Here is a 27784-nt window from a genome sequence, read left to right on the forward strand (position 1 = left end):
TGACACCAGGCATACCCTAGTGTATGCTGAGACATGTCTCATGTCAAACATTTGAGAAAAGTTTCAGTTTCTTTTCTTAAATGTTATATGGCTGATCTTTGACCACAGGATTCGAAATCAAAGGTGTTTCCGTTCAGGCTCCACCCAAAATATGTTGAAACAAAAACAATATACGCGTACAACAGACGTGAACAGGCGACTGGCGCCCCCTTGACCATCAGTGGAAGAAGGGTCTTTCTATTCAATTATCCATTCATAAAATACTGTACTCTCCAGCGGTTCTAACAGATTCCAATGCTATCCCTTAATTGCTGCCATCCCAAGAACTTTAATAAACTTTCAAATAAACCCTAGCAGATTCGAAGGAACGCACAATGAACCACACTTCCTAGGCACCGTTTGAGTCTGGTACCCTACTGTGATGGGTAATAGCCCTCTCTTTAGCTGCTTCTCGATCTACAAGGATATACACCGGAACTCCATCCATGTCTGCTGTACGCCAGTCTCGTTTGACTGGCTGACGTACAAGGAAACAGTCACTTCTCACAGAGTCGTGCTGTACGGGCTATTACACCAGTCTTCAGATCACCCCACGCTTTATGCAGCCTTCTTCCACCGCCACACACCTTCCTGCCTTACACCAGTATAATATACATCAACTGCTTACTGCTGTACCAGACTGCAATAACAGACACTCCACTCTGCTGTGTAGTGGTTATAACATTGTTTGCTCGTGACTTCCTCCATTAGAGGGGAATGTCGGACAGGTTACCCAGCATCGTATTCCCCAAGACAAATACTTGTGGCACGTAATCCCAATTATGCTGCTGGAGAGGCCGTTCACTTGGGTTCCCGACCACCTCATAGTAAAAAATGCCACCTAACTCACATCTTGCTACCCCCATGCTAACTCCAAACCCCCTGACCCCCCATGGACCGAACTCTTTCGCAATCACCTTCCCCCCTAATCGCACTAGCAAAGCGAAGAAAATCTTCAAACATAAACTTCTCAGACAACATCCCGAGACTCTATTCGCTGACGCCTACCACTGCATCTCTAGAGGGCAGATCAAAATGGACCTCATCTTTCACACAGATAGGCCAGACTTCTGGCACTCCACTCTAAACACACATCTCAATATCTCCAAAACCACCACCACTCCCTTCAGTTGCAAATTGACGACTTCTCTCCCGAACCCCCAGTCTAAGAGCGGATATATCTCCATCACCATTTTCACGAACGGCACAGTCCTAATTCAGGCCAAAAACTCTCACCTAGAGAGCTTCGATTCTCTCTTCCTCCCACTAAAAGAAGCCTCCTTCTCCCCACCAGATCTCGGATTCACGCCAGCCTTTCACTTAGACAAACAACCAAGACTGGAGTCGACTCAGATCCCCCATACAGCTGCCCAGACTTCCACCTCGGCTTCATCACGACGCTACCTTCGCAACTCCATTCATCTTCTCTCCGCTCACCACCAGGTTATTAGACAGTCTCCAACCAGAGCTCCCTACCGTAACTCTTCCCCTCCTCCCTCCATTTACCCCCAGCCAACCAGCCAACCCGGACACCCAGGCTCCTCCCCACCTCCTCTGCTATCTCCCTTGGTGGAATCCCATCCTCCAGCTCAGCCCTCACACAACCCCCCACCCCCGATTATCTCAGGTTCTGGCACCATTCTCGAGGAAGCATTCCCGTCGAGTAGATTGCCTGCCCATCAATGCCTCTCCTCCACTCTCCCTTCAACCCCCATTGGGGACCATCACCTTCCAGCTGAGCTCACTAACCCCCCTTCGTCCTCTCGTCACCTGGGTCCCATCTCATGCCTTGAGGCTACATTCTCCCACCCTTTTACTCCTACCACAGATTATCTAGTCAGCCCCCTTACAATAATCCTCCTAAACAAGACCCTCGTCCCTCCTTAATCCACCCTGACCCTCCCTCAGTCAGCAGGGACATTACGGCCTCTGACACCGTTCCTCACCCCTTGTTCGCGTCTCCCTTAGTCCTTCCCCCTTCACCCAAGACCACTACAGACTCATACACCCATCAACCCTACATAGACAGCTCGGCACAGCGCCTCTCCCTACTTGAATCCCAGTTGGAAATACTGGTTCGAGGCCTGAGTGAAATTCTCTCCTCCCTTACCCTTTCCCGAAAGCCTCCACATTCACCCTCAGAGCAAGCCGATCTTACCCATACAACCATAGACAGAATAACGCCCCAGTCTGAGCCACACGTCCCACCCAGACCTAAAGACGGTTCCCCCTGTAAAGGGAAGATCTGCTCCTTGGACACACTCCCCAGAACACCCTCCCCACAATCCTCACAGATAATGATTCTCCCCAAGGCACCCCTAGACCTTCCACTGAACTCGTCTCCAAAATCCACGATCCAAGTTATCACGGGCTTCAGAAGCAAACACCCTCCCCTGAGAGCACCCAGACCCCCGTCCCACCTTGCCCTCCTGCCCAAAGCCCAACCGAATGAACACAGAGAAGTATCCCCCTTCAACTGCATGCTCATAAACTGCAGATCAGTCTCCAAACACTCATCCGAACTTTCAGAAGCCATTCTCTCCCATGACATACAGATAGCATTCATAACAGAAACCTGGCTCAACAACCTCTCCTACCCAATCATGGACATGTTAGTGCCCCCTGGTTTCACGATGATCAATAAGGACAGGCTAGGGAACAGAGGAGGGGGCATAGCAATCATCCACAAGAACAACATCGCCATCACGGAAATCTCCTCTTGCGCGTACAGCTCTTTTGAATGTCTCTCAGTCAACATCAAAACTCAGGACTCCAGACCCATACTATGCCATCTTCTCTATCATCCCCCAGGCAATTCTTCAGAATTCACGGTTCACCTTTCAGACTTGATTGCCCACTGCGCTCTAGGCAACTCTAACTACATAATCCTGGGCGACCTCAACCTAAGGTGGAACGAAACCAAGAATCCACTCATTCAATCCTTAAACTTCCTACTTCTTGAGAACAATCTGACTCAACATTGCCTAGAAGAAACTCACCACAAAGGAGCCATCTTTGACGCCATTATTGCTGAAAGCAAGACGATCACCATCGATCACATCCTCCCAGTCGACTGGTCTGACCATCACATAGTCCTCTTTAACATTAACCTTCCAATCGTGGACAATACAATTTTAAAACTAGACATTCCAAAATGGGTTAGGAACACAGCTCAAATTCCTCGAGCGGTCCTAGAAGAAAGAATCAGCCTGCTGCTCCCCCCTGACACTGACCACCTCTCATCCAACGATATCACCTCTCTCACACTAATTTGGCGCTTACCGTCGACCAAATTGCTCCCATTAAAGTAAAGAAAGCTCGGAATACTCCCTCTAGATCATGGTTCACCTCCGATATCAACGATGAAAGAAGACTTCTAAGAGCGGCTGAAAGAACATGGAGGAACGATCCCTCAACCCTCCACCGTGAGCAACTCCAAGCAGCCCGCAGGATGTACAAAAATCATATCAAGAATAAAAAGTCAGCTTTCTTCCGTTCTGCACTAGATAACGCAAAAAAACGGCCCAAAGAGCTTGTCAACATCATCAAGAATCAGACCTCCAAACCTACTCCCCCCTTAACTCAAGCATCCAAAGCTCGATGCGACAGCTTCGCAACCTTCTTTAACGACAAAATTGTCAAGATAGACCTAGCATTGGGCTCAACCCCCACCTCCCTCAATGAGATCAATACTCCCAAAAACCTTCTCAACGCTTCCATAAAATCTCCACAACAGTGGTCATCATTCTCTCTCATCCAGGAAGCAGAGATAGTCAATCTAATCTCCAAAGCCAAGCCCTCAGCACACTACCTGGACCAGCTACCGCCTCTTCTGACCAAAGACCTAAAGCAAGTCCTAGCTCCAATATGGTGCAAGATCATCAATAGCTCTCTGAGCTCTGGATCCCTTCCAGACTGCCTCAAGGTAGGACAAGTCACACCACTATTAAAGAAGCCAGGTCTAGACACAGAAGATTTAAATAATTACAGACCGGTCTCGAACCTTCCTTTTTTGGCCAAAATAATGGAAAGATGTGTCCTCCCTCAGCTAACCCTTCACCTTGTAAACATCAAGCTTCTAGATCCCCTCCAATCAGGATTCAGAAAGGGATGCAGCACTAAATCTGCAATCCTCAATGTCATAGACGACCTACGCAAATCACTCGACTCGGACCAATGCCGTCTTCTCATCCTCCTTGACCTATCGGCTGCATTCGATACAGTCAACCACAATCTACTGCTAAGGGTCCTTCAAGAAAGAGCTGGTCTACAAGAGACAGTCCTCCAATGGTTCTCCTCCTTTCTACACAACCGATCACAGAGAATAAAAATCAAAAACTTTGAATCTGACCTACACCCGGTCATCAGAGGTGTTCCTCAAGGGTCTGTTCTCTCCCCACAGCTCTAAAACATCTATATCGAACCCCTCACCTCTCTAGAAAATCCAACATCCCCTTTCACCTATATGCGGATGACACGCAGCTATATCTGGAAACGACCTCTATTGAGGACATCCAGAGACTAAACAACACGCTCAAGGAGATACAAGACTGGCTCTCAACCAATCACTTGAAACTGAACCAAGACAAAACAGAAATACTACTTATTTCCAACAAAGATGATAACCCTCAAATCAAAGAATGGCTCAAAGCCATCGATGCCCTCAATGGTAACCTTTCACTAGCAGACTCGGTGAAATCTCTAGGGATCACCCTAGATCCAAAACTTGACATGAAGAAACACATCTCAAAATCTGCTAAAGGCGCTTTTCTCAACCTTAAACTACTATACAAAATAAAACCCTTCCTTCCACCCAAAGACCTTCAACAGGCCACCCAGGCTCTGGTCCTCTCCAGAATAGACTATGGAATTGCGACCCTGACAGGGACAGCAAAATCCCATCTTGCCCCCCTGAAGACGACACTCAACGCAGCAGCAAGGATGGTCTCCGGAATTAAGAAATTTGAGCACATCTCTCCAGCCCTCAAAGAACTCAGATGGCTTCCAGTGGAGTTACGAGCCAGTTTCAGAACAGCCTGCATCACGCACAAAGCCCTGCATACATGTAAACCAGAATACCTGGCCGCCAAACTCAATAGGGCAGGCCAGTCCAGAAACCTAAGGAGCTCCAGCTCTCTACTGCTCATCCCGCCCAAATTGCGCAAGCTCAGAACTACAGCTAAATCTTTTGCTGGCAACGCTCCTAAAATCTGGAACTCCATTCCTCCCCACATCAGAACAATCTCTTCATTTTCAAAATTCAAGAGGCTCCTCAAAGACTTCTTCCTCGACCGTACTCGAGGGACCTATGAGACCCTGGACTGCTCCCGACCTGTCACTCCAGCTTTAACAAAATTCCAAGTCTGACATCGAGGCTGCAGACCAAAATAGCTTCTTGATACAATCATTCTATCAACAGATTATGTATGTTTGAATTTCAGTCTGCTCATAATGCCATTTACTGTATATGTTGTGAAGCGCTCTGATACCCTTGGGTCCAGCCAGCGCTATACAAAACTACTAAAATAAAATAAAAAATAAATAAAATACTTGGTGCTTGCAACAATGAATGGTGACCATTACCGTAACACCCACCCAAATGTACTGTACACCACCCACGAATCCGGCTGGTATGCTGTAACCCATTGCCACACTTAACGTGGCTCCTTGTGCTGTTATGCCACCCATAGAGGTTACGAGGTTAAACCATGCTCCTTCCTCCCTCTACGCCTCGTTCGAGCTCAGGGCTCTGCAGTAACAAGGGAGGCAGCGGAAGCGTAGACAGGAAGGGCAAAGACTCATGTCCTGCCAGCCTGGCCGCGTCCTAGCGCTGCCGGGTTTTTGGAGATCTACTCGGCGTCCCCACCTAGATGCCAGATCCTCACGTGCCACCCTCTTTCCAAAGCCCCTGCGAGTGCATGACCCCTCCCTCTCCTTAACCTTGACAAATGAATACTGCACAGATAAAATCTCAAATCTTTGTGATTCTATCTGTCCTCGCATGCAGTTCATGATTGTAAAATCTTTTATCCCACGGTCCGGTTTGATCCGCTGGGTTCAGCTGATTACCGGTTTGTCAGGCACTCCCCACCGAATGCCTGGCGTTCTCTCTTGAGTGACACGGGCACTCCACATCTCTCGCTTGCCTGAACCGTGACAGCCCGCCTTCGATTCCTTACCATTCATTCACTCAGTTAAATGAATCCATTGACTTGCATGCAATCCTACCCCCCTGGCCACCAAGATTGATAAAGCTCTTTACCATTCCCCAGTTTCATCTACATGCAGCCACACCCCTGACTCTCTGGCACTGTACCCGCAGCTCCATCCAACATCCATCAGCCCCCAAATCAGTTCATACGGTGTCCCGTCTCGGGCCGCCCTACTCATTCCCACCGACCTTTTACCTGGCAGCACTTTGACAACTCCTCCTCGACTTCCCTGCTTCCCCTGCAGTGCCATGTTCAAGCACCCGGTTCTCACCTGTTCGCGGGCCCGTCGCTCCTCCTCGGTCTCCTGCTGAAGTCGTTCACCCCGCTCCTCTGCCTCACCGGCTTGCTGCTGCAGCACTTGGATTTTGCGCTTTACCGCCTCGATACTGGTTACTCCTGCCATGGTGCCAAGCGCGGGTGCCGCGATTATATTAAAATAAAAGAAATTGAAAAAACATCTATTTCTTTCATTTTGGTATATTCGTGGCACCCACCCTTTACTTGTAACATTTTAAAAGTGAAGTGCGGGTGTCGCGATTTATACCAAAATGAAAGAAATAGATGTTTTTTCTATTTTTTTCATTTTGGTATAATCGCGGCACCGCGCTTTACTTTTAAAATGTTACAAGTAAAGCGCGGGTGCCACGATTATACCAACATGAATGAAATAGACAAAACATCTATTTCTTTCATTTTAGTATAAACGCGGCACCCGGGCTTTACTTAATAACATTTTAAAAGTAATGCGCGGGTGCCACGATCATACTAAAATAAAAAAAAATTCTCTTTCAGAGCCGTCCCGCTCGGACGGCCTCAGCCTGACTTACTGCTGTGGTAAAAGGTTTATCATCTTCTTTATGGGGCCATCTGTTTCGTCCCGTAAAGAAGATAAGAAACCTTTTACCACAGCAGTAAGTCAAGCAAGCCAGTCTGAAAAGGACGGGGCTTAAAGAGAAAGAAGAACGTCACTGGGACCTCTTCTCCAATGGCTGGCCACCGTTTAGCATGAACGGTGACGCCAGCCAATGGAAAAGAGGGGCGGGCTTAACCTCGCCAGTGAAACTCACTCTGTCATTTAGTCTCGCCAGCGAGACTGCACATGTGCGCAGTCTTACGCTAGCCGAGACCTAAAAAAGGCAGCTCCTGCTTTTGTCACACTTGGGGAGGGGAACCAGCCCACTATGGTCTCTATATCTGCTACTGCTTCTGCGACCGCTGAAGCTTGAGCTCCCGGAACCAACAAAGCCACCTAGCTGCGGTATACCGATCGAATAAACCCCACCTAGCGGGGGAGGTAGATGGACAGGCAAGCAGGCTTAACAGCCCAAGTCTCTTCAGCCCTGGCTACCTTAGGGACTCTGAACTGCAGCCGCTGCTGCCACGCCTCTCACTGACGTCCGCCATCACAGCATCACTCGCGTCCAGGATTTTTCCTGGTGCCACGCCTCTCACTGACGTCCGCCATCACAGCATCACTCGCGTCCAGGATTTTTCCTGGTGCCACGCCTCTCATCGACATCCTCCATCACAGCATCACTCGCGTCCAGGCTTTTTCCACTAAACCCTAAACACTGAATTACAGTACACTGAGCAATGTTAAACATGACATAGTAAATACATTTATCCCATAACGGAAGAGAAGTTTCAGTTCAGGTAATGTGTTTATTGCAGATCTAGGAGACTTTGGGCTCAAATAGTCCACGTGACCATATTTTGTGATCCTGGGAAAATCACTTATCTCCCATGCGTACTTCTTGCCAAATCAGGGACAGCTGCAAAGAAGCGAAGTGCATGCATTACGCGCAGTATACATGTCTAAACGTTTAACGAATAGATAAAACATAAACAATGAAAAATAATTTTTGATGAGTAATTAAATATCTTCTATTTTCCTAGTGGCCGTCACTTCTCTCTAGTGTCTGCTCTCACATCTTAAACCAGAAATTAACTCTGTTTTGTTTTCAACACTAATAGCTGGTGCTTGCCTGATTGTAACTAAAGATGCATCCGTGACTTTTAAAGGTACTACTGATAGGTGAACACACGTAATAACACCGCTGTGGGTGATTTTAACTCTGTGATGCAAGTTCCTGGTCGTGTGAACGATTCTACGGACTGGTCTATTATGCCTTGGGGCTAGTTTGCTTATTGAGAAATTGAACCTTGTATTGCTCACACTATGCCCAATTGCTTTTAGTCAGGCATCTGTTTTCAAATGTACTCAAGACCAGCATACAAATAAATCATAAAATGTCCAAAGAAATGTATGAAAGCAGTCAGTTTGACAGTTCTGCCATCCTATAATGTTTTTCCAGGAGTACTCTTTCACTGAGAGACAGTCAGGACAGCATATGTCGTCTGTGACGTGCTGATCCACTTGTGTAATTTATAATTTGTAATTTATTGATGTGTAAAGCACGTGGCTGCCCCTAAGGGCTTATCAGCGCCAAAAGACCTTATAATAGGGTATAGTCATAATTTAATCTACATACTTTGAAAGGGCAAAAATCACTTGGCATTGCTGACAGGCTTAAACTGTTGCTGCATCTCTGCCAACTAACTCTGCCAAGGTTGTCACGTGGATTACTAGTTCATTTGAGGACAGTCTGTTTTTTTGTGTGTTGGACACCTGCTACTCTTAACATTCAGCACAAAGTTGTTGAGCTCCAGGAGGTGCCATTACCATCGCTACAGCTCACACGATCATGTACAGTGCAGCTCTGAAAGTCTTGCGTAACGCGAGAGGGGATTGCACCAGAACATCATGACCTCCAATGAGAAACTGAGATAACGTACAAATGAACGGAAAAACTATGTGGCATAAGGTGGGAGAAAAAGCTGAGCATTTTAGGAGGGGAATTAGTGTTCACATATTAATTGGGAAATATTGCTTTTCTGGTTTATTCCCCTGCTAAATAGAACAAAAGCCAGCATTTGAAAAAAGGTACTAGTCTTAGTAACGAACCGGTCATAGCCCCTTGCAGTCCAATGGTAGTAGAATTATGGGACAACATGTCCAAGAAAAATAAATCCAACGGGTCTACTACTTATATGGTTTTAATTGATAACCCCGTGTATGCTGTGAATCTTACAAGTAGTGTAAGCTACCTATTAAAGATAAATACTCTAATGAGCACAGTTCTTAAGACTTTGTTAAATGAACTCATGTCTAGTAAAAGATCTAAGTTGCATATGTGTAATTGGTCAGCATATTATATATTACCGGCATATTTTACTGAGAATGAATGGATACAGAAATGTGCAGTAACACAGCTTGGAATCAGAACCTGCAGGATATTCTCGACTTTCCCCAGAGGGCACATGAATTAGTCTGCAAGGTTGCTCCACCACAGCAGCAGAAAGGGAATCACTACTTGTCTACTGTGGAGCAGAAAGACATGCAGGCGGTTGCTAGGTCTTCTACAAAGCAGCGCCTACACGCTCTGCTCAGGCATAGATATCAGGGTGCATATGAGCAGAAGCCTGCCCTGTGCAGGCAGTTTTTCTTTCATTTGTGAATGCGCACTCATGAATACAGATTCCTATTTGCACAGTCTCCTTTCCCAATGAAAGAAGCTTATGAATATTGATTCCACCCAAAATCCAATTACATAAACTTGGGACTTATGAGGTAAAACGAGCAGAATGAGTATGTATCCCCCCTGTAACCTACTTGGGTTTGTTCTGGCAACACACTGACGCCTGGATGTTACATAGACTGACACTAGGTCAGAGAATGTTGCAATAGGTCTATCGTACAGTACTTAGTAAACCCAGTGAGAACACAAGCAGCCCAGAGGTCACAGGTATGGCACTCTAGAAGATCTGATTATTATTTGTGGTTAAAACATATGCTGCACTGAACAGCTTGTAACATGTCCGTGTCTTGATGTCCACTTCCATGTGTGCTATAAGATCAGAATGGCATTGCTCACTTTGCCCCAGGATTCAACCTAGCCTGGCTGATGGCGGCTGATTAGCCAGAAACCGGTTCCAGGATGCTTGTTTCCGGTCTAGGGAAGACATGGCTTGGCAGTTTGGGCTGTACTGTTCCCATGAGGCCCAGGGTCAGACTGATTTGCATATGGCCATGTCTGAACTAGGGTGGTGGAGTGAGCTAAAGAATGATGATGGATTTAACTCAGATCAGTTGACGGGGGGGTGAGTGTTTGATTTGCTCAAGCGCTCCGTCTATCATCCCCTTTGGTATCGCTTTCTTCGCCCTAAGTTGGCAGGGTATGCCCAGCCAGACGTGGGTCCCTTGCTCACTTTGCCACTGAATTCAAGCTAGCCTGGCTGATGACAGCTGATTAGCCAGAATCCGGTCCCAGTATGCTTGTTTCCGGTCCAGGGAAGACATGGCTTGGCAGTTCGGGCTGGACTGCTCCCATGAGGCACAGAATCAGACTGATTTGCATATGGCCATGTCTGAACTGGGGTGGTGGAGTGAACTAAAGAATGATGATGGATTTAACCCAGATCAGTTGACTGGGGGTGAGTGCTTGCAATGTTCAACACTCCGTCCATCATCCCCTTTGGTTTTGCTTTGTTCGCCCTAAGTTGGCAGGGTATACCCAGACGTGGGTCCCTTGCTCATTTTGCCACCGGATTCAACCTAGCCTGGCTGATGACGGCTGATTAGCCAGAAACCGGTCCCAGGATACTTGTTTCCGGTCCAGGGAAGACATGGCATGGCAGTTCGGGCTGGACTGTTCCTATGAGGCACAGGGTCAGACTGATTTGCATTTGGCCATGTCTGAACTGGGGTGGTGGAGTGAGCTAAAGAATGATGATGGATTTAACCCAGATCAGTTGACAGGGGATGAGTGTTTTTATTTGCTCAAGCGCACCGTCCATCATCCCCTTTGGTTTTGCTTTGTTCGCCCTAAGTTGGCAGGGTATGCCCAGACGTGGGTCCCTTGCTCACTTTGCCACTGGATTCAAGCTAGCCTGGCTGATGACAGCTGATTAGCCAGAAACCGGTCCCAGGGAAGACATGGCTTGGCAGTTCGGGCTGGACTGTTCCCATGAGGCACAGGGTCAGACTGATTTGCATATGGCCATGTCTGAACTGGGGTGGTGGAGTGGGCTAAAGAATGATGATGGATTTAACTCAGATCAGTTGACTGGGGGTGAGTGCTTGCAATGTTCAACACTCTGTCCATCATCCCCTTTGGTTTTGCTTTGTTCGCCCTAAGTTGGCAGGGTATGCCCAGACGTGGTTCCCTTGCTCACTTTGCCACTGGATTCAAGCTAGCCTGGCTGATGATGGCTGATTAGCTAGAAACCTGTCCCAGGTTGCTTGTTTCCGGTCCAGGAAAGACATGCCTTGGGAGTTCTGGCTGGACTGTTCCCATGAGGCACAGGGTCAGATGGATTTGTATATGGTCATGTCTGAACTGGGGTGGTGGAGTGAGCTAAAGAATGATGATGGATTATAACCAGATCAGTTGACTGGGGGTGAGTGCTTGCAATGTTCAACACTCCGTCCATCATCCCCTTTGGTTTTTCATCAACGAAAGTGGCAGAGTGTTCCAAAATGACACCGACTGCTGTAACGAGGCAAAAGTGTGGTCTTCATTCCGGGCTAGCGCCTGGGTGTCCGTCGGGGCCACCTCTTTACCTAGGTAGCGAAACCCTGTCTGTTCTCAACGTAGCCCGAGTACTTGAAGATCCTCCAGGGGCACCAAGGCCAGTGCCGCCAATGGAAAGATCAGGGACCTAGCGCGGTTAAGTCGTAATCCAGACACCTCTCCAAGCCGGTCTAGCCGGCGCAGCAGTTCCGGCAGGGTGTCCCGGGGAGAAGCCAAATAAAAAGGCGTCATCCGCATATAGGGAAACATTATGACTCGTGTCACCCACTCTGTTCCATATCAGTCCTGACCCAGACTGCGAAGAGCTCTATGGCCAGGGCGAACAATTTAAACGAGAGGGGACACCCCTGGCGTGTACCCCTTCCCAGTTGCCACTCCTCTGACCTCGCACGTCCACGTTTTACTCTAGCGTGGGGAGCCGTATACAGGATGCGTATCCAGCGGCAAAATTTGGGACCCAACCCCACAGTGCATAGGACCTCAAGAAGGTATCCCCAGTCCACCGTGTCGAATGCCTTGGTGAGGTCAATGGATACTAATACCATCTGTTCCTCCCGATCCCGCACCTGATGCAGAATATGATTGTCGTCTCAGATTCATAGCCGTGCTCTGTCCCGGTATGAACCCACACTGATCCTCGTGGACCAAGTGAGTCATATATGGCGCCAATCAAGAGGCTTGCATAGGATTTTAACATCCGTGTTGATCATTGTGATCGGACGATGCGATGAGGGCTCATGGGCATCCCCTCCCGGCTTTAGAATCCTGCATATTTCCCCCTGTTCCATGCTCGGTGGGAGAACTCTGCGTTCAAACGCCTCAGGATAAACCTGCAACAGAAGTCTGGGAAGTATACCCGTGAATGCTTGATAGAACTCGGGATCGAACCCGTCACTGCCTGAGGATTTGGCTCGTGGTAGGTGTTGCATAGCGGAGTGTACCTCGCCCAATGTCAGGGTTTCGTCGAGTTCCTTCTGTGCCTGTTTAGGTATAGACTGTATGGTCAGGCCATGGAGGTATGGGAAATAGGAGGCCTCGCAAATTGCGGGGTCAGCGGTATATACCAGATCGAGATGGGATTTGAGGACCTGTAACAGTCCCGGCTCGGAGTGCACCAAGTTCCCCGTAGGCTCCTGTAAAGCCACAGTCACAGCAGGGGCGTGTTCCCGGCTCAGAATCCAGGCCAGAAGACTGCCCGTTTTATCTCATTTCAATTCATACCAACTTTAACCTGAAACAACGTCTTTGAGATTATCCACATGATTATGAAGACACTGACGATCGCACCACATCTCATCAGAAAAGCCAATTGCTCAACACGCATTCCCCATCTTCTCACACTTTTACGTTTTGGACATGGGTCCCAAGACCACTTTCTTTCTTGATGGCAACATGCAAATCCGAATCAGCAGTGAGCACATGGAGAGTGAGGCTATTTAACCAACTACTACAAAGCCTCGTACAACAGGAGCATGCAAAAAATATTATGCATAACTGTCGAAACACTCTTGGACAGCTTAGTTAGAATAAGGGTCCAAACATACAAGCACTGCTTGCAAATGAGGGTCACAAGACCTGGTCCCTCAAAGAAGCACCCTCTATTTGGCCTTCCCCATCTCTACATTTTGAAACTCAACAAGCGTCGTAGAGGACCATTGAAAATGGTGGAAGTTTTACAGTATAAAAATAAAGTACCATAACATAGCCGGTACGCTATTTTGCAGTTGAAAGCTCGACGTTTGCAGGGCACCAGTTACAAAGCAAGTAATGTGTTCATATGGCCACCTGAATTAGTCTCCTACATGCCGAGGAGTGAAATGGCATAGATCAAATGCTGCGAAGAAGACAAGTATTTTGGTGCCAAAGGACATTCTGTTAATTAATATAAACCTGGAGGTGATACATTCGCACTGACGTTTTCTAGTGACACGTCCCAGCCATAAAAGTGTATATAATCTATGTGCAAATAAAACACAATGCCATAGAACACTGATATTTATGAAGCGTGTCTGTTAGTAGACCAATATATTTAGACAGTGCAAGACTCATTGAACCTATAATGACATGAAGGAAGAGTCAAACTGATGTGTCCCCAAGCTAGCTTAGTTGTGGCCTTGGATGATACACTGGGTCAAAGAAAGTAGATCTCCACTATTTTCAGAAGGTTGTACGAGAACTCCCCCCCCAAACCCCCCACACACCTTATTCTAGGGTTTGTCTATGCTCCCTAGACCTCCCTCTCACTGCTGAGGGGAATCTGATCCACCTTTGCTGGGATGTCTACGAGGTACCTTCATAAACACTGGTACTAATTCAGTGGTCTGCCTCCTTAGCAAGGTCCCTTGGGTCAGTGAGCTTACTGTCAACCAGGTGTTGGCGCAGCTCTGTAAAACTGGTATTGAGTTTGTGCTTTCATAGAATCAGATTGTACAGCTCAATATAATCCTTAATGTTTCTGCCTCTCACCAAGCCACTCGGGTGTATTTAATTGATTACTCCAGCAAGGCACCAAGACTGGTTTGACTGATTGTGGCTTTCCCTAAAACACATGTTGTATTTCCCCACAGGGGTGGGTTAGAATCCAACCGCTGCCACCAGTGTGAGTAATTGGGTTGTTGGTTGAGTGGTGTGTGAGCCCTTCTCAAGTAATAGCCACAATCGTTGGCGGGGTAAACCACAAAAGTCACTACATTAACAAGTGCTTAACCCTCTGATAGCTGGGCACAAAAGTAGTCTGGCTTAACTTCGAGGCAGTGTGTAAAGTATGTTTGCAGTACTTAAGCACGAAATAAAGTTAAAACACAACACAAGAAAAATCCCACTCCAATTTAGAAGAGTACAGTAAAATGTACTACATTATTAGACATAAAAATGACAAAAATACAACCAGTAGAATGGGAAAGAAGTAGTTTAAAAGATTTAGATAAGTTCTGGCAAAAGGCACATATCCATGCCGACTAAGATGGAGCGCATGCCGGTCACAGGAACAAGTTTGTCCCACTAAATATTGTACGTTATGTTACTTGTGCGCGGTCGGCGAAGCGTTGCTTTGTGAAGCTTCTCATTGTTGGTTCCGATGAAGGAAGATTTGTGGCCAGGCTTTACGTTATTTGGCGCTGGTTCCAATGAGGCTGGCAGCATTGCGACAAGGCTTTGCGAGTTTTCGCATAGCCTGGGGTCAGTTCTGATGAAGTTTGTAGCTGTGCGGTGAGACTTTGTGGCGCTTCTCGTTGGATTTGATTAAACCTTCAGTTGGGTCAGGAGGAGCACTCTGATGCCAGCCAAGGGTCCAGGAATTGGGGTGGGTGGCACCACTTGGGGATCAGGAACTCTTCCAGCAGAGGCTAGCAAGGCTTAGGCAGGTCCAGAGCAGCATTTCAGCTGGGCAGTTGCAGTAGGTCTCTGGAGCTTTTTGTGTTACCGTAGCTCAGAACAGGAGGTTTGTCAGCTGACCCTTGGAGTCCCTCCGGTAACCTAGAATGAAGGAAGCAGGTCCAGCCTTGTTTCTCAAAGAGCAGGGCAGACCTCTACCAGAAGGGCAATCCCCTGGTAGCAGGGTAGTCCTTTTCCTGTAGTATCCCCAGGTACTGGAGAATGGGTCTGAGGGTCCCATTTTAACGTCTGGTACTAGCTTTGTAATGGAAGAAGCTTCTGGGTCTCTCCCCACCACTCCCTCACCGAGATGTTTGGAATTTTTGTTTTGCAGTCACAATGGGCTAGTGTGAGGTTCTTTGTGTGTGAGCTGAGGCAGTGATTTTGAAGTGCAAGTATGGCTGTGCATAGCTCCACCCCGATCCTGCTTTGGATGTCCCATCCTCCCAATACCAGGCAAACTACTGTTTGGCTATCTGAGAGGAATACACAAAGGCCACTAGCCAACTTCACCTAGTCAGGTGACCCAGGAAACCGGCAGCAGGCACCAAAGTTTTAGTACAAGAACATACCAGCTTTCTAAAAGTGGCTTTTTCAGAATTGTAACTTAAAATTCGACTTTGCCATTAGAAATGGTTTTAAATTGCAATTTCTCAGACGCCAAGCATGACAATCTTACCACCTCCCAAATAAGTCATCCCATATTAAAATTAACAGGACACAGCCTATTCAAATGTAAGTGATGCGGGGCCTAACACCCCCATCCTGCCAGTGATGGCCCACCCAGTTACCCCTAAGCTCCCCATTGTGTGTGGCAGTCTAGGAGTAATGCCCAAAGCCCAACTGTCACCCACACCCAGTCATGTGACTCAGAGACAGCCTGCAGGCACCAAATGGCTAAGGCAAGAAAATAACTTTCTAAAAGTGCCATTGTTAGTATTGTAATTTAAATCCTACTTCACCATAAATTCGGATTTTAAATTTGGATTCCAGAGACACAAAACTTGAACTGGTTACATTTTCCAATGTGAAAATTGCACTTATAAAATGTAATAAGGTAATTCCAATGTTAGTCTATGGGAGAGCTAGGCCTCACAATAGTAAAAAACAAATTTGGGAGTTTTTCCCTACCAAGATATTAAACTTAAAAGTACACGTCTGATCTTTTTAAATATACTTCACCCTGCCCTATGGGCTGTCAAGGGCCTATCCTCGGGGTGACTTATGTATTAAAAAGGTAGGGTTGGGCCTGGCTAAAAGTTTATTTTGCCAGGTCAAAATGCGCTTTAAAACTGCACTCACAGGCTGCAATGGTAGGCCTGAGACATGTTTTAAAGTGTTACTTAAGTGGATGATACAATCAGTGCTGCAGGCCCACTAATAGCCTTTAATTTACAGCCCTGGCGTACATGTTGTATCACTTTACCAGGGACTTACAAGTAACATAAATGTGCCAATTGGGTGTAAGCATATATTACCATGTTTAAAGAAGAGAGCACAAGCATATACATTCTGGTTAACAGTGGTAACAGAGTCCTAAAACCAACAAAAATAAATTCAGCAAAACCGGAGGGGTGAAGGCAAAAGGTTTGAAGGTGATCCTGCAGAAAGGACAAGGTCCAATAGTCATGCACACATTAGAAATAACTTTTTGCTTCATTACAGCTTTATGGATTCTTGTAAAAGAGTCTTTGTTCTCTACTGTTTTGGATTTTCTTAATTATCTTAGCTGTTTGCTTGGATTTTGTTGAATTGTTTTAAAGCACAGGAAAGTCCTGTAAGTTTGCAACATTTCTAGGGCGATTTGGAAAACAAACTTCACTGCTGTAATTGCAGAATCATGGTGTTCTATCCTTTCCATTCATAGCTTCTAAAGTAACTGACTAACCCAACTTCTCTGGTAAAAAGATACTTTAATAGAAAAAGGTTATCACAGCCTGTATTTCCAAATAAAACAATTGTCGTTCCAATCTAAGGAAGAGAGCTACTTGGAAAAGGAAACTGTGCCAACATGTGCTATTTGAAAAATAACTGTCCAAATTTAGTCTCAAAACATACGTTACCGATGTGTATCTACTAATCTAAGGCTGATAAAAATCGGGGAGATTTGGTGGATACGAATATGAAACTTTACAACGCGTGTCATTACAACACATGTTTTACATCGCAAAATCCATTACAACGCATGTCGTTACAATGCATAATCCACTACAACTCAATTACTATTCTAACTCCACCGGGGAGTTACTTTAGGGAATGCTTTGTAATGGATTATGCGATGTAATGACGTGCGTGGTAATGGATTTCACGTTTTAAAACATTTGTTGTAATGACACGTGTTTTAAACGATGTTTCCCGGTGAATACGCAGTTGAAATAAATTTAGCTCCTCCTATTGCTTGACAAGAGTCAGATAGTACTCCATTGTGTGAAGATGATTGTCAGGAAAGCGGTTTATTATATGGTGTGGTTCTGAGACCTCACTCGTTAATAAACTCACTACCTGTACTGGGTCCAGTCAGATCAGTTTAAAAAACGTTAGCTCAACCCTGCATAGCTGTGGCTCTGAGCAGTCAGGCTTTGTCAAAGAAGCATGTGTAAAGCATTAAGAAGTACCAAAAACAGTCATATAAGAAAGAAATGAGACCAAGTGAAAATCCAACACCAATTTATAAGAGTACGTTATATTTTTTATCTCTTAGATGACAATGACAAAAATCCACTGTAGGGTTCCGGAGATGTGAATTTTTAAAGGCACAATAAAGCACTGCTTGCTCATTCAACACAAGAAATCATTGTAATTGATAGCACTATGGTCAAACTGCAATCTCTGGAAAGCTTTTATAAAGTTGTAAACTACTACTACAGCCTGCTGTGGGAGACCAACTTTGACAGGGAGCAGGTCACAGAGACCAGTGAGGCTTGGTAGGACAGTTACCTCGCAGTCAAATGAGCCTCCAGTCCAGTTCTAGGCTTTACGTGCAAACCATTGTAGACTGTAATGAAGTGGTTGTGATGCAAGAGACACAGGATGCTGATCTGGTTGACAGGGTTCTTCCTGGTGCTACCCCTCCATCCAGAACATGGTGGGGCGACAGTTCCCCCTCAACTGAAGATAACTTCCATTTTGGATGACCAGACTGAACTCCAACAACTCTCCATGGTTCAGCAGAATCTGTCGCAACATTTGAGGGTCAGGTCTCGCCCTCCCAGAGTGCACGTTAGAGGTCAGCGGCAATCGGGCTTTCTTGGCTACAAACTCACGAAGGCAGGCGTTTGCAGCTTTTGTGCTGTAACTGTAAGAGGATGTCAGCCAACTGACTCTTGGGGGGGGTCACCTCTTCTGTCTGAGACTCGAGGATGACGTTTCCTCACACACTGCACCACAGGCACATTCCTCTCTTTACTATCCCAAGAAGCAGCAGGTACGGTCCAGTCTTAGTGCAGCCTCGTTTTGCTAGCCTCAGGTAAGAGCAGGAAAGTCCTACTTAGGTCCTCTCTTCAGTACATACCTGATGGAGGTCTAGGTTCCCGGGATGCAGCTTTTATGCCAAGTCAGTGCCCTCTGGGAATGTGGCAACTACTAGCCAATGGTCTACCAGGTCCCCTCCCGTCTAGTGATGACTTCCTTCTGAAGTGTGACATCTAGCTATCCCAGAATGCACTACTTTGCCTAGTCTCAATATGGCAGAAACCTTCTCTCAGTGTGTGGAGCTTCCTGGCACACCCAGAGTTGTGGCTACCTCAGGGCTACAGGCCCACTGAAAAACTGGTTTGGCAACGGCTTCCCCCTCTCTGTCAAATACGCCAACCTATCTGTAAAAACACAAAAAAACAGCCCCCCTTGTGTGTGTCCACCGTTTGTCCTTTAAAGGCGAGTTCCCCTTTGAAGTTTGCCTTTTGGGTTCACTCCCTATTTGACCGGCCTTCCAGGCAGAAGTCACACCTCTCCCAGTGTCCGGCCCTTCATGTTCATTCCTGAAATTATTATGCCCCCACCCCATTTCTCCGCCCAGGAAGGCAGAAGGCTGTATTGTGGCCAACAACCATAAACAGTCACTGGAAAAATCTGAGCAGCAAAGTGGCTACTTACTAAAGTTGTAATTTGTGCAAAAGGTACATTAGAGTTGGGTTTAATGCAACAATTCTTTTGATACCTTTACGTTTCCTCTTTAGTAGTCCCTTTCAGATGTTAACACTGCTGAGTTACTGGTGTGCAACTCTGTACTTGCCAATGGTGCTACTAACCTTTCCATAGTGAAAATTGCAGTGCAGGGTTTTTAAGACAGGACATTTAAGTTAAGAACCACATGTGCAACTCTTTAATCTAAATGTATCCAGTTTTTAGTGCTCAGTGGGCCTGCCTTGGGGGTGACTTATAAACATTACAAATGAATGTTTGGGCTTTGCCATTACTTTAAATAGCAAAGTGGAGTTAGCAGTAGAAAATTGCTATGGCAGCTGGGAGTCACACTTTGCGTTCTCACACTCGTGGTGGCACAGTAAGTGCTGCAGTTCATGGAAGACACTTTAACTTACAGGCCCTGGGTACTCCTAGGACCATATATAAGGGACTTATAAGTAAGTTAAATTGTGTGTGTACCAAACAGACACATGCATTTTAAGGCTTCGAGCACTGGCACTGAGGTCTGCTTGGCAGACCTCTGCACCTTCAAAGTAAAAAATACTGGCAGGATCAGTTCAACACTAGGAGACGATGATGCGAAAAGAGCCATTTCCTTACAATGACTCTCTAACTTGGGGATTTTTAGTTATCCTTATGTAGTTATACCTGGACATCATGCCATGTTTTACTAAAGTCATATAGCATTTTCCTTTGTAATTCAAAAAACTTGTTTTGTCTACAAACCTTGGTTAATTTTTTACCAAAGTCCACCAGATTTCTAATGGCCTCATTGAAACTAAAGTGTGCCTGCATACGTGAGACAATGGAGTTTAAACTGAGGTCTGTATTAAAATATAATTTGTGCCTGTACAGAAAGGCTAGAGTCCTATTTGGTGCATGCGAAGAAACAGGACTTGCTCTGTCAGACACATGGTCATTGAGATTGGAAGGCCACACACCCTCCTGTCATGATGGCCTGCTCCTTCTGTAACATGCAGTACTAATTGCATTTCTATACGAAACGTATGGAAAGTCCAAATATTTAGCAAATCTACATTGCCCCACTGAAAGCTTTGTGCATTCTCCGTATTTTAGTCATGTACAAAGTAACGATTTTTGACAACCTATATAACAGTAATTGAAATACAATGTTATGTATGGCTCTCATAGAGAGCCTCTATCGTTTATTTATGTTTCTTAAAGTCATAACTCCATGCTGTGACATCACAACAGTTGGTAACAAAACAGGATATCAACTGTTGTGTGACCTAGAGGCCTTCCAGGCCAGGTGACAGGTCTTTCGGAGAGCCTGTCAGCACAGCTCTGGTTGTCTGAAAGCAGAAAGCACAGCTGCAGGAGGGGGAAGGAAGGTAGGGGGTTTGGTTGAGGGTAGCAGGTAAGATATATTTATTTTTCACATTTGCGTCAGGAAGGAGAGGTAGTTGAAGACAGAGACAGATGATTTGGGGGGCCATGCATTATATATAATTATAGATGGGTCTATTTGTCGTCACTCAGTACCCTTCCGTGAAAAACATCCCCATAGTTAATTCATTGATACCCATCTGTAATTCTATCTGTTTTTAGGTCTCGGCTAGAAGCGAGCGAAGCTCGCTCTCGCCAAAGACCTATAGTTAGCGTGGCAGCTTTCCGGGAGGACAGCACTGGCCGCGCGCGGCGATTTGTTAAGGTCACGCGCACGAGAACGCGCTCGCGGCCAGGTGCTGTCCTCCTCGAAAGCTGCCTCCCTTCCCCGTGCAGGGCGGGCAGCCGCGCTGCCTGCGGCGACCCGGAAGCATTGTTTTTATCTGTTTCCCGGTTCCTTTGCCAGCCTCTCTGTCCGATTCCTTGAGAGGTCTGAGGAACCCCTTCCTGCGCAACATCCTGTCCGTGTTTTCTTCATTGTTCGGGCCACCATTTTTCAGTAATGTAATTGGTATTTTATATTTGCCTCCTAAACTTTTTGTTACTGAGATTAGTTTCTCTAAAATAGTGTTGTCGAATGTGTTCATAGTCCAGTCCAGGCTCCTATTATGTCTCCTTATTGTGTTTGTGATGGGTCGGCTTTCTCTCTGGCGCTTTCCTGGTCGTGTCTTTCCCTCGAAACACGTTAATTCAGTGACATTTTAATTTGGTCACACTCTGTGGCTTTCTGATGGCATGTATATTATTTCATATGTGCAGGTTTTGTCGTCGCTGTTACTGTTTGCAGAGAAATTTAGTTTATTATGTCTCTTTTCTATGTTTACGTCCTATCGCCAGTCATAGAAGGGGGCCTCACTCTGGCTCGTGCGGTTGTCATGGTGAAGCAGGCGCTGAGCACGCGCCGTGCTCAGGGAAAGCTCCTCAATGGGCTGCTCCTCCATCGGCATGCCCCGCGGGCCTGTGGAGCCTGACGAGACCATCCACATCCCGCAAGAACCACAGCCTGACCCACAGCCTTACCCACAAGAGCCTGAAAGTCATCCTGAACCTGCGCCCTGCCCAGTAGTGAGTCCGGAAGAGCCCCTGAAGAGGTAGGGCTGGCAGTAAGGGGGTCGGCAAGCTGAAAGGGAGTCTAGTGGTGGAAGCAAAGTGATGGCGAGGGTAAGGCATGGAAGATATGGCACAGGACAGTTGAGGCAGTCGGGCACAGACAGGGCAAGGCAGGGGCAAGAACTAGTTAAAGATCATGTGTCATGGATGGCGCTTGAGTGAAGACAAATGGCATATGGCAAGGAAAATGGCACATATGTGATTACAAATCGAAAGGTATTGAATGTCGTTTACTGAATGTATGTACATTACCCCTCAACCATCTAGTGTTTCTGTACGTTGTAATGTAAAGCGCTCCGATACCCTCTACGGTCATGTTGCGCCATATTGAACTGTATAAATACAGGAAAATGGACCGGAATGATCAGGCACGAACTCTAGGATGCAAGGGGACCCAAGGAAGGGAAGAAGGAGATGAGACATAGGGCACGTGTAAGATGGACATAGAACAGCAGATGTAGGTGAGTGCAGTGCATGTGGTGTAGTCACTTAAGATTGCCCCCCCCCCCCTCCCCCGGTGTTTTTGATGTTCCATTGTCCAAGAAGTTGACAATCAAGTTGTTTATTCTTAATCAGCAACTCTACACATACAAGTGATTTTACATAACCGCTATATTGAGTGTACTTTAGCTACTCTAGACGTTTTGTTATAATCATTTGCTTAGAACATTTTTACTATTTGTAATGTCTTGCAAGGCTTTTCGAGTATCTGCTCCGATATTACGGTTATGGCAATTTCATTGACCAGAGTCGACTTTAGCCATTGTTTTTAGATTTAGTCATCCCAAACACTAGTGGCTGGATGTGGCGGAACTGACTGTCTTAATTAATGGTTCAAATCGGATTGTGGTCCGCTAGATGTTGTCCTGGAACTGTTTAATGTGTTTATTTGTTTGTGGAAGGATTTTGGTTTTTGTTTGTCTGCTGGGGATTTTATTAACTATTGCTCTTAGGGCAACTGTTCAGTTAGGAGGCTTCTGCAGTCAAACTGTTTGACTTTGATCCAGTGTTGTGCCTCCGCGGACAAGATCTATTAAAAGTAACCTGCTATGAATTGTTGTTATCGAGGCTGATTATAGTCTGTGGATGTGTTGATGACCCTTGTCCAATTGTACAGCTTTACTGCTGTGATACAAGCGAGATTGTGCCAAATAAAAATAAAAAATTAATGCAAAGCATTGTCATTTACAATGCCAGTAACTCAAACTTTAATGCTGCGAGACCTATTGCATTGTAAATGCTTGTTTCAATGGTAGAGAAGGTGATAAGAGCTGACTGGAACGATATTTTTTTTTATTTAAGTGCTTAAATGCGCAAAAACCTATTAAAGAATATTACAAAGCTTATTTGTATTAAAAAAAACAATGCAGTCTTTACTCACCCGTAATTATTATGTCACCAACCGAAAAATACATTACCCTGAAATAGCTAAATATGCTTCTGTTTGTGTGCCTTTTATATAAACTACCTTAACTGTTTTTTTTATACTATTTTACTTGGCAGATATTGTAATCTCAGGCTAGCCATAGAAAACTGTTTTTTATTAATTTATAAATAGTTTTTGAACTGACCTCCATGCATCTATCTTTATTAAAAGAGAGAGTCGGTCAAAAGTTAAAAAGAAATTGATTGATTGTGCACTGGCTGTCAGAAATTAAACTGTGTGTTTTCTGGTATACCTCTCCTGAACGTTTGCACTTTGAGCCCTCCGTGGGGCAGACTTCATTGATAAGTAACTAAGCTGTGTAAAACCGAAAGTTTACAATAAAAGGTGAATGAATTAATGAATGAATGAATATGTTTTTTTAATCTAAATCAATACAATTAATTACAAAAGATCTTAAAATTACAGTAAAACAACTTGGAAACGTAAAATAAATCTAAGATAAAAACCAGGCAGTACAATCCTGCACATTGCAGCGCAAATAAAATTACTTTGATATTAGTGCTTTGACAGTAGCAATGGCCAATATAGTCAGGCCCTTTACTCCCGGATGGCAATAAAGATCTTGTTGACAAATTTGCTGAAGCAAGCCAGATGCATAGTGTTGTAACTTGTCTCTGTCTCTTTAACTCTGTAGAGTTCTGGGGGCATCATGTAGAACTGTGAGTGTCCTGGGCTACTACTGGATCGGTTGGACTGTGCCTGATTCAGAGGAGGCTATGTTAACCTGTGATGAATGCAATAACGAGAGTTGACACAATTTAATCGGAGTCTGCATTCTCTTAACACTGGTACCGAGGTAGTGTCCCCCAGAGGAACCTTGCGTGCAACCTGTACACGATTTGGATCTCTGGCATTACAACAACACCACCATTGACATCTCCCACATGATCGGTTACACAATCAAAGTTTGTCACATGTATTATTGCATGTTGATGAACATGAGGGTCAGATGCACTATGGTTCACCCTGGCATTTTTACAAACTCGAGTGAAATGCCCCCTCTTCATGCAATTTCTGCAATAGGCATTCCATGCATAGCAATTCGGGTTGTTTGTCATGTGGTTCTGGCTACCACACTTGTAAGATTTGAATTTCAAATCCTTTGTTAACCCCAAGTTCGATTTCTCAGTTTTCTTTGTTACTTTTTGTATGCGTAGAATAGGTATTAACATCCCTGCTTTCATGGTCACATTTGGCCCCCCGAAACACTGGGAGTGGATATATTGGAGATGTTACACATTTCCTTAACTTAGCTGGATGTATGTTCCATGCTCTCTACAATGTTAATAGCCTCTTTTAAGGAAGGATTTTTAGATAATAACTTTTGTTGTACCTTGGGATCGTTAGTACAACACACTAGTTGATCTCCAATTAGAAAATCTGTCAGATCGTCAAAGTCACAGATTTCGGCAAGAGTCTTCGGTGCTGCTACATAGTTTCCTACCCTCTTCCCTTTGGCCTGTATCCTAATGAAACATTTCTGTCTCTCCAGAACTACATTGAAGAGTGGTCTAAAGTGCGTTTGTAACATAAGCACTGACAACTCCTAGAGATCCTAGGGTCCTCCTTCATCATTTTCGGTTATGTGATCAAGTCTTTCGTAAAATGTTGCGACCCTCTACACCCAGGTTGTGAACTAGGATTCCCTGTTTCCTGGCTGGAGAGGACTTTTCCCCACCTATTGCCACTAGATAAGAGTCAGAGGTGTTACCACTTTTTCCACTGCAACAAAGGTTCACCACGTTCTGACAAAAATTGGGGAGGTTGGCTCATACTGGCTGCCCTCACTGTAATTCAGGGTAAATTAACAAACTAATATTACAACAAACTCTCTTAACACATAGGTACAGAAATGGTCATGCAAAATTCCAGCACCCCATTTGACCTGAACATCGGTTTTAGTAAAGTGCTCCATGCAGATAAAATCCCTGGGCAGTAGCACAAAAAGTGTAACATGGATTTTTTTTGTACTCGTCGAATCTAAAAGGCATGTTCCACGGTATACTGGGCCAGTCCAGACAAAATGGATTAATTCGACAAACCATGATGTGCTCTGAGGATGTATTGCCTGGTTTTCTTGGTTAATGCTGACTTTAAATATGGTTGCAGTTTTGTGTCCTTGTAGGATTTTAAAATAGGAGCAGCATATGTGATGGAGTGGACAGTTGCCAAATCGGTTTTCTTCAAGCTGAATGCTGTCTGCTTCATCAAAAACGCTTTTATGCAAGAATAAGGATGTTTAGGGCCATCAGTGTATCTAGATTGACATTTAGATAATCAGCGGCCTTTATAAGGTATGAGTACCATGAATTGGACGAGCGGTATAAATCACTTTGAGAACCTTTTTTAGGAAGTCTGGTTTGGCTTGTTGCATTGCATAGTAATACTTAAGGAGGGCAGCCTTGCTTTCAGTGTCTTGGCCATGCAGGCCAAACGTCAAGCTAAGTAGCGAGTGTCGAGTATATTTCGGACGATAGAACAGCCTCCTGAAAAGCATTGCACTGTGACTTGTCCAGCATTGAAATACATGCCCCTGGCTAAGCTTGTTGACCATACGAGAGGTTATCTAGAAACTTCGCCTGAGTGACCCACAGTATGGCCTCTGCTGTTGGAGAACTTAGCTGGTGATATGATTTGCATAAGGCATACGTAGCTGCGTGGATCTTCCTATTGATATGTTTAAGGTGGAGAGTCATCTTGCCTGTGTCCATGAACTAGACATCAAGGTAATTGGATTTAGAAGTTTGGGTGATCCATTGATTGCCAAGCCCCCATCTTAGGTTCCTCATATTTTTAGACCTGCCAAAAAATCAGCACCTTTTGTTTTATCCGGGTTCACCACCAGTTTGATCACTGGTATAAGAATGAAGTTCGATGAGAGCACGCTGCAGACCAATTTTTGTATGATCTAGTATAAGCGGATTGTCTTTTGTATTGAATCATAGGGAGCATAACGGAGCCGATCTTTGGTGGGATTGAGTTTGCACAATAAAAGGTGGTAGACCCTAGAATATGTCTGACATTATCAATGCTTAACTTACTTGCTTCTCTGATGTATGTTTGGAGTCATAATTCCTTTATTTTGCAGGTGTCTCAAGTGGCAAAAGCCTTAAAATACCAAAAACAAGGTACCAGAACCTTCTCTAATGGCGTGAGTATCTGTTTATTTTATTGTATTTTGTTAGAGAATTTCTATAGTGCTCCTTCACCCTCACATGGCAGCTTAGATGTCTATGGGTTCTTGAGTGCCCGTTCAGAGTGTATGCTGGGATGGAGCATGTTGCAAGCTAGAGATGTTGTTTGAAGCGTGTGAGGTTTAAAGGCATGTCCTGGTACAGAGAATGTCACAGTGCATACGTACAAATCATTGGAGCGACTTTGAGACCAGCTCCTATGTGTTATTAAAAGATCATGTCTGGTTGAGCCAGGAGAAAAGCTTCTTTCAAGAGGTCATGGAAAGCAGGAAAGAAAGTAGGGTGCGTGAAGGACAGAACAAAGGTCAGATACTTTACAAGAAAAGGGACCAGGATCTACCCCAGGGCTCAAAGTCTGAAAGTCTGAAATGATCGAACACCAAACAGTGCTCTCTGGACGGTTTGTAGTGGGAGTGTTTTGCTTTTTTTCCCCTTATTCTTGTTGGGAGTATGTTCAAATTGACAAAGATATCATTTTGAACCATGTGCATTTTATTTCTTGCATGATTTTTGCCGGTAGTGTCCGTATCTTAATCCCAGAAGCCACCCTTCATGTGGGGCAGCTCTACAGCTGGTGCTGCGGATTGGGCCTCATCAGCAGGGCAGGGCCAGTAGTAGTTTACTATTTGGTTATTGCATTGTTTAGTAATTGGTCACTTGTAACCGAGCTCTCCTCTCTCAAAGTGCCATGTGATAGTTTATTAGTCCTGCTTTCCCTCATTGACCTTTAGTCTTCTGCCAGTCTCTGGTCGAAGCCTGCCATCTGTTGCGGGGCAGTCACTGTTGTTTCTGTGTGACATTTTCTATGTTGTATTGCTCGCACAGACCCCTGCTTTGAAACTCGAGAACCTGACTAGAGACAAACTGTAGCTGTAGCTGTAGCGTCCTTTAAACAAGAGTTGGCAACTCACACGAGCTGAATTGTAGCATTGAATGTTATTCGTTTTATAACAATTATATTGATGGTGTCTTGCCAGTTTATCGTTATAGTGATGTATAATCATGTAATAATTATCATTATATTATCGTTAAAGTTACCATTGCCAAATATAATAATAACATTGCGTATCATTTCGATTGTGTGGTGTGCTTGTTCTTTTTCACATTGCACTCTGTAAAATTACTATTACTTGATTAGATAGTCGTACCTTTTACTATAGAGCACCATTTATCTCTCTTTCGCGTCTAATTTAGGGGCATTCTAGTGCAACGCACTATCTGTGAGTACAATATTTTGCAGCACACGTAATGCAGTATGCCGCAAAT

General features: G+C 45.2%; 1 protein-coding gene across 1 annotated transcript in view; it reads left to right on the forward strand.

Annotated features, from left to right (window-relative positions):
* IDH3A (isocitrate dehydrogenase (NAD(+)) 3 catalytic subunit alpha) overlaps positions 1–27784 on the forward strand; it is a 114671-nt gene that overhangs the window by 19688 nt on the left and 67199 nt on the right. The window contains exon 2 of the mRNA XM_078685206.1: positions 26413–26475. Coding sequence (XP_078541332.1) covers positions 26413–26475 — 63 coding nt within the window. The remainder of the gene's footprint in view (positions 1–26412; positions 26476–27784) is intronic.

This window comes from Lissotriton helveticus, chromosome 3_2 (assembly GCF_964261635.1).
Source record: "Lissotriton helveticus chromosome 3_2, aLisHel1.1, whole genome shotgun sequence".
NCBI lineage: Eukaryota > Metazoa > Chordata > Amphibia > Caudata > Salamandridae > Lissotriton > Lissotriton helveticus.